At 39.4% G+C, this 13,091-nt stretch overlaps 1 protein-coding gene across 1 annotated transcript in view; it reads right to left on the bottom strand.

Moving 5' to 3' along the window:
• The window catches only part of LOC149309923 (ATP-dependent translocase ABCB1-like), a 59,950-nt gene extending 52,792 nt beyond the window's left edge, over window positions 1-7,158 (bottom strand). Inside the window, exons 1-2 of the mRNA XM_089533298.1 lie at window positions 7,072-7,158; window positions 5,554-5,651 (exon numbers count right to left, since the gene is read on the bottom strand). Coding sequence (XP_089389424.1) covers window positions 5,554-5,645 — 92 coding nt within the window. The 5' untranslated portion in view covers window positions 5,646-5,651; window positions 7,072-7,158. The remainder of the gene's footprint in view (window positions 1-5,553; window positions 5,652-7,071) is intronic.
• Window positions 7,159-13,091: the final 5,933 nt, after the last annotated feature.

Raw genomic sequence — 13,091 nt, 5'->3', positions numbered from 1 at the left:
TATATGGTATAGTTTAAATCAATCTCATTGCCAGACTCTAACAAGAGAAAAAAGTGAAATGTAAAAAAACCTCCTGATTCCTCCAAAACATTCTATAATTTTGGCCAACTTAGAACATCATAAAGGGTAGGAACATTGTACCAGCAACAGCCAGAATCATTGTGCCTAGGTATGCATAAAATGAAAGAAGTTTAGGCTTGGAGAATCTGGAAAGCAGAGGTGTGTGTCATCTTAAAAGCACTCTGGTCCACTGTAGTGCCTGCCGTATCTGTCAGCTCAGATATATACATGCCAAACGCTTTAACAGTCTGTTAGAGCAGGGTAAGTACTGAGAAATGGCATCAAGGAATGATACCTAAGAAACATTGAAACAGCATGGCCAGTATGGTCCCTGATACAGGTGTTGTCTTCGTACAGAACAGTATTGTATCTTTAGAACTGGTGCAAAGGAATACCTTTAATCAAGCCAGAGTTTGTCTGTTGCCCTTTTCCATATTAGTCTTCTACTTAATGTAGAGCTAGAGGAGAGTTCTGCAGATACCATGGATGACCAAAAAGACAAATAAGGGGATCTCTGAGCAAATCAAGCCTGAACTCTTATTGGAAGCCAAAATGACAAAATTGAGGGTATCATACATTGGATACATGATGAAATGGTACAACTGATTGGAAAAGATAATACTGTTTGGTAAAGCAGAGGGCTATAGAAAAAGAGGAGGAGCACATTACAGATGGATTGATTGAATAAAGGAACTAATGGCCCTGAGTTTGCAAGACCAGAGCATGACCCAAGGCTTACAGAGGTCTCTAATTCATAGGGATGCCATAGGTTGAAGTCATCTTAATGGCAAATAACAACTCCTACTACAGAGACAGAACACCTGTTACTCTCCAAATGCCATTAAACTGCAATTCCCATCAGTTACATTATTAGTGAAGAGAAAGGATGAAAATCCGAGTTCAGCAGTTACTGGAAGGCCACAAGTCCCCCACCCCAGAGACTAATATGGAAATTGGCCACAGGTTCCCCATACTCATTCTTATTAGCATTTTATCTGTAAAATTGAATTTTCAACAGTCTAAATTTTTGGGGGGGAGGGAAGCATAACAAACCATGGCTGGCATCCTGTTAGTTCCAACTAAAATTGTTGTTGTTGGGGTTTCCTTGGCAAGATTTGTTCAGAGGACGTTTGCCATTGCCTTCCCCTGAGGCTGACAGCATGTACCATGTCCAAGATCACCCAGCGGGTTTAAAGGCCACACTTGGAATCAAACTCTGGTTCCCAGAGTTGTAGTCCAACAGCCAAACCACTATGCCATGCCTGAATCCATTTTCCAATCAGAGTAGATCTATTAAATTAATTGCTGAACAGTGAGTCAAGACAGGTAAACCCCGTTGACTGAATGGGCCTAGTCATGACTAGCACCAGGATTTCTGACAATGTTTGACTATAAAGAGATGGAAGGTCTACTCTTAACAGAGAGAACTGACTTTTATCTAGTTGAGTATTTACTTCACACTTCATGAGAGTGAAATTGCATTGCGATACTAGTATGGACTTTGGTAAATTTATTGTAGCAGTCTTATATAATAGAATCACGAGACAGGTAACCTGAGATAACCTAAGAGTGAAATGCAAAAGATGTATGGTTATACATGTTTCTTCATAAGCTACAGAAGCTTTAGGTGGTTCTTAATTTTACTTTTGTTACAATGATATGCATTGGTAGACCATATCATGTCAGTCTTATATCAATTGCATTGGCTTTCTGCCTGGTTTCCAGACTGAATTCAAGGTAATAAAATTGTAAGCTACAATTTTGATAGAGGCAGACTGAGGTCAGGGGGTGGCATGGGACAAGGCCCTATTCTAGCCTTGAAGAACAGCAGAGACAGGTATTCCATAAGAATGCAGCGTTAATATGGTGTGACATGGTCTCATTAGAGAACCAGTGTGGTATAGTGGTTGGAGTACTGGACCAGAACTCTGGAGATGAGGGTTTAAATCCCTGTTCAACCATAGAAACCCACTGGGTGACCTTGGGCAAGTCACTCTCTCTCAGCCTCAGAGGAAGCCAATGGCAAACCCGTTCTGAACAAATCTGCCCAATGAAACCTTGTGATAGGTTCGCCTTATGGGTGCCATAAGTTAGAAACAGCTTAAAGGCATACAACCACATTCTTGTTGAAAATACTTAGTATTTTGTGAAAATGAAGATAAAATACAATAGACAAGCAACAGTGATTTTAGCTATAGAAATTCAAAAATTCAGAATTTATGCATCCTAGCTGAAAAATCCCTTTGTCCCTCTGTCCTGCACAAAATGCATAGATCGCACACCCCTGTGTCAAGAGAAGAGCATTCAGATGTACTACTGCAAACTTGTAGGGCATGTATCTGTACTTATAAAATGGGTACACAAATCAGAGTTACAAAAATGAATTAGACCAGTCCACAAGAATATGGAAATAAATGCAACTCTCGTAAGTAAGTAAGTAAGTAAGTAAGTAAGTAAGTAAGGATATGTATTAAGATTTTGATCCAAAGTTGGGATGGGATGTTGCACATCCCTACTTCATTTTGCAGAGTTAAAATAACTCTTGTTACAATGGATGCCTATGGGATGCAAAACACTAATATTATGGGTCAACATAACATGTCTGTAGTCAATATGATTTGTTATGTTGAAAAGCTAACCAAGGGTGACTTTGATCACAGAAGGAGAATGGGCCACATTTTCTTTAAGGATAATCTTTATATATGTATGATCTCATTTAACACAGGAATTTAGAGCAGGGGAGATGTTGTGGTCCTCAAAATATTATTGTATTGCTACTCCCATCAGCCTTAGCCACAAAGCTAATGGAGAGGGATGCTGGAAGGGGCAGTCCAGTAACATCTTGAACAGGAGCGGGAATCATATGGCCAACCAGATGTTGCTGAACCTCCACATTCCTCACTAACATGTGTGCTGGCTAGGGCTGCTGAACATTCCAGTTGCAGTTGAACAACTGGAGGACCAACAAATCCCCCATATTGTGTAAAACTTCCCTTTGCAGCTGGGAACAAACCAGTTCCCCAGTATTTCTTTATATAGGAAGAGAGGCTTGTTTGAACCACAGTTAGTTCACAAACCAGTATCTGAAACCAGTTTAATCTTGATCTGATAGATTTCTCTGTGGCATATTCAGACATAATGGAAACTGGGGATGTAATCCAAACCTCAAATGAAAATAATTAATGTCCATCTTGGGCAAAACACTGGTCACTGTAATATTAAACTGTAATACAGTGGGCCCTTGCTATCCACTGGGGTTTGATTCCAGGGCTCCCTGTGAATAACAAAATCCGTGGATGCTCAAGTCCCATTAAATACAATGACATAGTAAAATTATGTTCCTTATATTTGGCAAAATCAAGGTTTGCTTTTTTGAATGTATATATTTTTCAAAATATTTTCAAGCCGGGTATGTTTGTGGCTAAGGAATCCCTGGATACAGAGGGCTGACTGTATTAAACTATAGTGTATAATATTAAACTATAGTGTGCCATTATGTCTGAACAGAGTCAAACATTTACAGAATAAGAGCCTTGAATATAATCAAAAGCACCAACAATTTCTCTTCCTTTGCAGATTGTGTGATTTAGACTAAAAGAAAATGTGATCCTTATTCTCTGTATTTTCTTTGGTTTTGTTTCCCTCACAAAACTAAGCAGAGGGCAGGCCAAAGATATTTTACTGCAAATGATGCTCCAATCATTTAGGTCCTTCTGGCACATAATGTCAGTTAGGTCCTTCTGGCACATAAGGGAGAAAATAGCATACATTTCTCTCATCCCTGGTGGTAAATGTACAAAAATAAATCAAGCAGCCAAAAAAATTACTGCTTTTTCACAATGCCCATTGTTGTTATTGCTGTTGTTGTTGTGTGACTTCATGTCGTTTCTGCATCATGGCGTTTTCTTCACAGGGTTTTTTCCAAAGGTGGGTTGCCATTGCCATCCTCTGAGGCTGAGAGAGCATGACTTGCTCAAGGTCACCCAGAAGTCCAACACTCAGCCCTGACTACACAGAAAACCTGACAATATAATAAATTCACAACAACAATAACAACAACAAAACAGTATTCAGCATCCTGGAAGCCAAGTATTAAAAGAGACATCTTAAGGCTGGGCACCAAAGACAACATTTAAGAATAGCTCCTAAATTTCAGCGATTACAAAGAATCATGCAATTTAACACAAAAGCTGTCAGTTTTCTCCTTGATATCCTGGTTATGTTTTTTTTTATCATATCACTTTTCCATTATATGGTAGCTCTCTAGACACATTTATCCAAGTTTAGCCTAATGGATTCTGATAGCTGTTAAATAATCAAAATACCTCTCTCATTTTATGGTACACTTGGCTAAACTGCCTTCTACTCACTCCAACTACAACCCCAATGTTTTTCAGACTTCCCTGTCATAATAGAAATGAAATACCATGTCCCTAACAGGGTTTGTACTTTTAAGAGATGCATTTCAAATAGACATTTCAAAGAGGTGCAGTTAGCAAGAGAGAGGCAGTAATGGAAAGAACAAACAAAATTGAATTTGTGCCTATTAGTACAGAGATAGTGTAAAGCATAAAAACAGGGTGGGAAATAACAAAATCATACAAAGAGGTATATAATGGCGTGCAATTCCCTGCCCTCAAGAACCTTTATGAGCTACCTGAAACAAACAATATACTGTAGCTGTGTAGATATCCAGAATCCTCCATATATGTCACTGTCCTGAACTCTTATCAACAATTGGTTGGGAGAATTATGATGCAATATATGGAAATGGAAATTAAGGCCTTAAACCTAATCAGGTTGCAATGTTTCATGCTGCAAGTAGGTAAAGGGGGAAAGCAAGTAACTTTCTAGAACTGCAGTTGATCCCTTATCAGTCACAATGAAAACCAGAAATCACACTTAACAGGAAGTCTGCATCTCTTCAAACTTTGTGTTTAGTTGTTTCAGTGCTGAAAACAAGAAGTTTCTATATGATGCTAAAATTGTCTCACCAGATAGACAATGGTCCAAAACGCACTGCAGAAATAATCCAGTTTGAGACCATTTTAACTGCACTGACTCAATGCTAGGGAGTTCTGGGAACTGTAGTTTTTGGAGACACTGATCTTTCTCTGTCAAAGAGCTCTAGTGCCACAATAAACTACAGTTCCCAGGATTCACTAGCATTGAGCCAGGGTAGTTAAAGTTGTTTTGAACTGGATTATTTCTGCAGTGTGTTTTTGACCAACATAAGACAAAGTGGACACTTATCAAGAAAGCAATACACTCTATCATGCCCTTCTGTCACAGATTAAATACCCGATACAGCAAAATATAAAATATATCAAATGTTTGTTTTTTTCATAATCCAAGATACAGCCATAGATCTCTAGCATCTATTAGATTTCAAAATTAACATATTTCCAAAGAATTATGTCTCCACAAAATAAAGGAAGGAAGGAAGAAGAGCAATATGGTGGACTTAACTGACTGAAAACGAAGAATATCTACCTTTTGCTTTCATTGCCAGAGGCATTGTCTGCGATACTCATCTCATCAACTTTTCCATTAGCATGCTTCTTCACTTCACTTTCAGACGCCATTTCTGCCTAAGGAAGAAATTGAATTATCTCAGGAAATTATATTATAAACCAATATGAGGCTTAAAGAAACATGGAGCTTCACCTAATGATACATCAAATACAAGATGCTGCTGCTTTTGAAAGAAATTATTTTAACCATTTAACATCTAGAACTAACAAATAATAGTTCTTTTGGTTCAAATAAAAACACTGAATTGGACAGCCATCACTGTCTCCTCATCACAATGGAAAGAAAGAAAAGTGGAGTATTTTTAAAATATATCATTTTATCGTACTTTTCCTTTGAAACCATAAGATTTACATATGGATTAATATGACTGATGGATCTCTCAATGAATTAGTTTTGTAGAATTAATTACAGGCAATTATACTATGGTTCTGGATCTATTTTCAAATGCTGTTATTTACGTTCAATAGAGTAAATGGTTTAAGTCCTGTTTTGTCTAACTTGGGTCCAAAACACACTGCAGTTGACCCCTTAAGTCACAATGAAAGCCAGAAATCACACTTAACAGGAAATCGGCATCTGTTCAGACTTTGTGGTTAGTTGTCTCAGTGCTGAAAACAAGAAGTTTCTATGGCCTGTTACAGACTGCCAAAATAAAGCTGCTTCGGGTCTCTTTGGAGGTATGCTATTTAAATGACGCATGGGTCCTAAGAGTCTGGAGGTCGTGCCAAAGCCACACTCCATTCCTAAGCACTGGAGTGCAGCTTTGGTGCAGCTTCCGGATTCTTAGGATGCATGCATCATTTAAACAGAATACCTCCAAAGAGATCCGAAGCAGCTTTATTTTGGCAGTCTGTAACAGGCCTATATGATGCTAAAATTGTCTCACCAGCTAGACAATGGTCCAAAGCGCACTGCAGAAATAATCCAGTTTGAGACCGCTTTAACTGTCCTGGCTCAATGCTTGAGAATCCTGGGAACTGTAGTTCTGCGAAACATTTAGCCTTCTCTGTCAGAGCTCTGGTGCCACAATAAACTACAATTCCCACGATTCGCTATCACTGAACCAGGACAGTTAAAGTGGTCTCAGACTGGAGTGCTTTGGACCTTCCTCTCCCTCAAACGCTTTTTAAATATATATATAACTGTACAGCAAAGGACATAGAGGCAATAGTAGAAGCTAGCTCTCTGGCTCATTTGCCATAGATTATCAAGTATTTCTGACTTGTAGCATTTCACAACAGCAGCAATAAAATGATATACACCCCCAAATTATTTTGCAAGGATAGAGAACTTAGGGTACCCTAGAGTGGATTTTTGTGTGGGACTCCATCCAGTTCTAGTGTTTTTTAATCCCTACTGATGTCTTCTATGCCTGATTTCGCTTGGTGCTATAAAAGTGCATAAGAATAATGTCTCCCCATCCCTAGTGTATATGTATATATAACCCAAAGGAAAAAATTCTAAGCACTGACTTACCTTCTGCTTTGTATCGTCTTCCTGAAATGTTCAACAGCCGTCCTTGTGATAATGTCGTTGAGGTGATGCGCTTCCGATCGAACTACTTTCTGCTCAGTTACATAAAGCCACAATGAGTCAAAAGCTTGTTGTAACAGATATTTACTCAGAATTCCCCCTCCCCTTGGACCTTGCTTGGTCTCTGGGGAGTTATGTTTATGCGTGTTGAACTCTGCCTCCAGCAAACCTAATATTTAACAAAGCCTGCACTCTCACTTATGCATGTTCCCATGTAACTAACTCCACCCTAGGAAATGTCCCTAATGCTGAGCCAAGCCTTTTAAGGTCAGAATTTGCTTTCTAAAGTATTAATGTAGAGTGAAATGTCACCATCTCTGCTTTGGGTGATAATTTTCTTTTAAAACCATGCCATACCTGGTAGAGAAGAAGCCAAGAAAAAAAATGCATTGGGAAAAGAACACCGAAAGCCAATAAAAGAGGAAATGAAACAGGAAATCTCAAAAAAAAAAAAAAAAAAAAAAAAAAAAAGGCAGTGAAAGAATGCATATTTAAGGGAAAATATGTTTAAGGAAAGGATTTGTAGCACGCAGAAAGGAGTCTTCAGAAAGTCACTAGGGAATAAACTAAATACACGTTTATTCTGGTCCTTTTTGTTATTATAAGTAATAGGCTGCTCCTAAGTATGTTTGCTCAGTGAGTCCCACTGGCTCATAACACTGCAATCCTGTATCCCTTTACCTCAGAGTAAAATCCACTAAATTCAACAGGGCTTACACCTAAGTAGACATATTTTCATTTGCATTCCCCTTTATCCCAAGGTGTCTTATAATATAGATACAAACCATAATAGTAAAAAAAAAACACAAAAAGTTACACAATGAAATACCATATTAAAAATATGCTTACCATGCCAGGCTGAACTGTAGTCTAAAATCCTGTTTATTTATATTTCCTGCCTCTCCCTATGGATCGAGGTGGGATTACAACATAGAAAAATCACAAATACAATAAAAATACAGTTAAACTCTAAACCCTCCTCTCTATTTTTTAAAATCTGGAGCCTCTCCTTTCTCTTTGCACTGAGCCTCACCCCACTTGCACCATCTCATCAGCATTATAAAGGAACACAGACCACATTCTGTAATTGCCCCCTCCCCCAAAAAAACCATGTTTGGGAAGCAGTGGTATCACCCCCCCCCCTTTTAGGGTGACACCTGGTGCTGTCTGAACCCCAGAAATACCCCCAGTGATGCCCTGTCCTTATTTGTTGCTGAGTTCAGTGGATTTCAGCACTAACCCTGATCTGTGCATTACTTCTTTCTCCCATATGTGTTATAGTTAAACTGTGGTGTGAGTGGGAATCCACACGGTATAGTGATCTGAGTGGTAGACTATGGGGCTCAACAGACCGGCTATTAAGGCCAGCCTGGGGACTGAGTTGGGGTGTGGCCACATGACGTATACCCTGGTTCTGCTCCAAGGCCAGCTTGACACCAGACGCTGGTACACATGGTGTGCAGCGTCACAGCACTCCTCTACATGACGCAGCGCCAAAGGGGCATGGAAAAGCCATGCGTCGGTGGCTATGGCACCCTTTCCAGGCTCCTTTTTGCTCCACAGAAAGGAGAGTTTAGGGCTGCAGTGTGCGGCTGCCATGGTCCCGATCCGGTGCAAAAAGAAGCAGCTGCAGGCTGCCCCTTAGTGGTGGTCTGTACAGCCCCAAAGACTCTTGATATCAGGAAACCTATTAGATAACTTTTGGGGAAATCATACACTCTCAGCTACATAAAGCTCCGATGCTGGATGCTGAGGCAGGATGCTGCTGCCTCAGGGTGCCTGCTTCATCTGCTGTTTAGGTTTGAGGGTTTTGCTTTCCCTAGGTATTAATATCTATATATTCATCCACATATGCGGATACACACATATAGCATACATGTGTAATTGTGCCAACAAAGTGATAATATAATTCCTCCTTGACTGCAATGAGAGCTGCTCATTCAGAAACCATTTTGTTCAGGGCATTCTAGGTTACTTAAAGCAGTGATCGTGCCACACCATTTGTCCCCAGTGCTGGATTGTCATGGCGAAACCGTTAGAGATTGAGTGCCCAAACTCAATGGTGTTCCCACAATGGGTGTCACCCGGTGCCAGGGGGGGACTTCTGGGGGTGTGGGACTTCCAGGGGGAAAACCCATGGCTTGTGACAAAACTTGCCAAGAAAACATCTTGACAGTTTCATCTTAGGATCACTAGGAATGACTTGAAGGCACCCCAAGGCACACTCTCTCAGCCTCAGGCTAACAACAGCAAACCCCCCTCTGACAAAACATGCCAAGAAACCCCCTTGATAGTTTCACCTTACACCTCTTTTTGCATGTGTGTGGAAGCGTTGTGCTCTGGGTAATGTAGTCAGTGGTAGTGATCATCACTCCCACTCCGGAATGCCTTCTCAACTGACTACATTACCCTGAGCACATTGTGAAATGGGGGTGAGGATAGCTACCACTAACTACAGTACATTATACAGAGCATACCACTTCCACATGCACACAAAAATGTTCTTGGGCCCCCCTCTCTATTGCGCCGGGATTTTGTCTTCGGTCGCATGCCCTCAGAGACGGCTTTGCCTACCAGACAGGGCACACATGCTACAGGCTTGCCACCACAGTAATAGTGATTCTCTCCATTGAAGTTCCATTTACCTATCATGCTTAATAAGATCCATTAGTACATGAATCTTCCATTAAAGTGCCAAATCTTTTTAGCAGTCAAGCAAGTTCATATGTGATCATTAAAAATTCTTCATGCTGATCTATAAAGACAACCCTTGAAGGCTTCTTTCCACACTTTGTAGGTAAACATTAACAAATGAAGATCGCATGACTTTTGATTACATACACTTTTTAATGGCCCAATTTAATTTATGTCAGCAATTGAGCTATTTAAAATTAAATATTATCAACCAGCCAGATGTTTGTGTGGTGAGACATCTTTGAACAAACAGACTTTAATGTGCCAAAGAAAGAAGAGCAAATTACAGCATGAGACAGCACACTGTATTTGTTCAAGGTTCTGGTGAAAGTAAACCAGAAGAAACAAAGCTCCCCATCGCATTGTTTGTACTGTGATTTCTTTCCATAGTCATACAGCTCTGGAAAAGCAGCCAAGAGGATATTCTGTAGGCTTTTAAACCTAAATCAAATGGCTAATTTCAACTGGGGTTGTCATAATGAAAACTAACCAGGACACCTGTTCCTTTAACAGTTGTGAAGAATAAGGAATTTCAGCAGATGTTGCTAGTCATGCAATCAGGTAACAAGCAACCCCTCCTGAAATCCCACTTCTCTGAAACTATTAAAGGGACAGGAGCCTTCACCAGTTTTCACTTTGGTAAACTTAAACAACCATGGTATATCTGCTGAATCAATCACTGAATTGTAAGTCAGTGATACTCAAACATTTTATCCTTGGGACCTCTCTTCCTTTACATCTACATGCAAACATCACACCCCCTTGCCACTCAAGGTAGTATGGAAATGAGAATTTGTTGTTTATTTAGTTATGTATTTTAATTCACACATCCATGTATATTCATATTTTATAAGAAAATATTAATATTTTAACATTTTATAAGGAAACAACAATGCTCAAATTAGAACAGGTTTATTTAAGTAAATTTAAAATATTTAACTCAATGCATAAGTAAATTTGACACATAAAATGTTTGGGAAGAGGAGAAGCAGAGATTAGTGCCGCAAAGTCTTGATCTCTGCAGGGGTCCCACTCTACCATTTGAGAACCACATTTGTAAGTCAACACTTGTGCAAAACAACAACAACAACAACAAAACTTTAAATGGCTTTGTTCTATCTGGGACTAGCAATTGTGTTTAGACCTTATTTTTAATAATTATTATAATTATAATTATTATTTTTAGCCTGCCTTTCCCGTTTGGATCGAGGTGGGTTCCAAAAAATAAGCAAATAACAATTACATAATACTAAGTCATAAAACCACAATCCCCATTCCCAATAAAAGACAACAAAATTATGCAGTTTAAAAACAAATTCAGATTAAAATTCCAATTTGAATTAAAAAGTATAAAGACAGGCAGATAGTAGAGTGGCTATAGACAGAGGGGCAGTCTAATTAGTTGTTGGAACCAATCGAGGATGGCCTTCTGGAAAATATCCGTCTTAATTTTCTTTTTAAAGGCTTCAAGAGTATCAGTCTGATGGATCTCATCCGGCAGGCCATTCCACAGTTTTGGAGTGGCTGATGAAAAGGTCCTCTGGGAAGTTGTAGTCAACCCAGTCTTCTTTGGCTGCAGAAGATTCCTCCTAGAGGACCTAAGAGTGCGGGGTGGATTATATGGGAAGAGATGCTCCCACAGGTACGCTGGACCCAAGCCATGTAGGGCTTTATAGGTAATAACCAACACCTTGCTATTTTTTAATATTTATACCTGCTTGGTGCTGCAATCCTAACCTGGGAGTAAACACAACTGAATTTAGAGAATCATCCAGAAGGGGGGAAAGTCTCAGAAGTTATCGAGAGTTTCCAGTTCTTTTTGTCTTGATTTTACCTGCATGTTCCCAGGTTTGCATCCTCAAACTCTTTCCTGAAATATCTTGATTTCCTTCACTCCCTCCTTCCTTTTGTTCTTCTTCCTCCCTCTCCCATCTCTACTTCTGGAGTTTTAGCCAAAGCAGTAAAGTGTCATAGCAATATTACACTAGTTAAATCATAGCACCATTTTGTTTTGGTACAAACGTTAGTCTTTGGCTCACTTGATCTCTGTTTCACCAGTATCTTGGAAACAATAGCTATGTTTATTGGTGGTGGCCATCTTAGCTAGTTCTATGTCTCCATTTTAAAATGTCTCCATTTAAAAAACTCCTGTTAACCTGGATAAACTTATACAAGTGCAAATTTCTTAGAGTGTAACTTTAAAATTCAAGTTTTGTTGACACAGGATGGCATATATTACATTGGAAGATGAGGAAGTTAAAATCCCTCTAATATTGTCAGTAATGTCATTGGGTCCTGTGATAACATTTCCTGAATAGCTGTGTGGGTAGAGTTGGCACCTTGCCACAAACCCACATGCCTACTCTGCCCACACATCTATTCAGGAAATGTAATCACAGGACCTAATGACATCACCCATAATATTAGAGGGACTTTTACTTGCTCATCCTCTAAGAATGCACTTCAGCACTCTACACTGGGCAAATAGGCCTCTGCTGCAGAGGACAAAAGGACATAAATCAGACATTAGGAACAGAAATACACAAAAACAGTTACAGAACACTTCAATCGTCCTGGGCATTCCATCCTGAACCTCAGAACAGTGATCGTTCAACAAAAAACTAGGAAGGAAGATCAGAAAGAACTGGAATGTATCCACAAACTCCTGTCCATCAACAGTGGATTGAACAGAGACAATGGTTCCTGGCACTTAACACTAGCTAATCCCTCCAGCCTCATAAGGCTCTCTTCGCTGGTTCATCACATCTCATTTCTGGCTCCCACAATACATTTAAATACACATCCATATGGTTATCTACTCACCTTGACTTTGGGCAACTTTTTTCCTTCTCTCTTTGCTCCTCAACAACCATTGTTAACTTGTCACCTCATCTCCAGTAGTGTCACTAAGGTTGGCATCACTCAATGCAGCAACTCATGGTGTCGCCCTTCCATTGACCTCTCATACCACACCATATAGAATACTTAGTAATGTTCTTTGAACTAATGTTACTGCTAAATCATAATTCTCATACATTGCTGAATGTAATGGTAATAGTTGTGAGATAAACAACTAGAAAAAAATTAAAGTTATACTTTTACATTACAATATCATACACTCAGCCTATAAGAATTTACATGTACATAGTTCATGTGGTTAAAGTGAAAATTTGGTAAGATTTTTACCAAGATCTTTTAAATAAAATTTTAAAAGTACTCCCCCTGAAAGACTGTGTTCAAATGACAGCTCAGATAGATGTGATGTCCAG

The sequence above is a fragment of the Sceloporus occidentalis genome, unplaced genomic scaffold (genome assembly GCF_023333645.1).
Source record: "Sceloporus occidentalis isolate IW3139 unplaced genomic scaffold, rSceOcc1.0.p SCAF_7, whole genome shotgun sequence".
In the NCBI taxonomy this organism is placed as follows: domain Eukaryota; kingdom Metazoa; phylum Chordata; class Lepidosauria; order Squamata; family Phrynosomatidae; genus Sceloporus; species Sceloporus occidentalis.
Note: the sequence above shows the minus strand (reverse complement) of the source record. Positions and strands in the feature narration are given on the sequence as shown.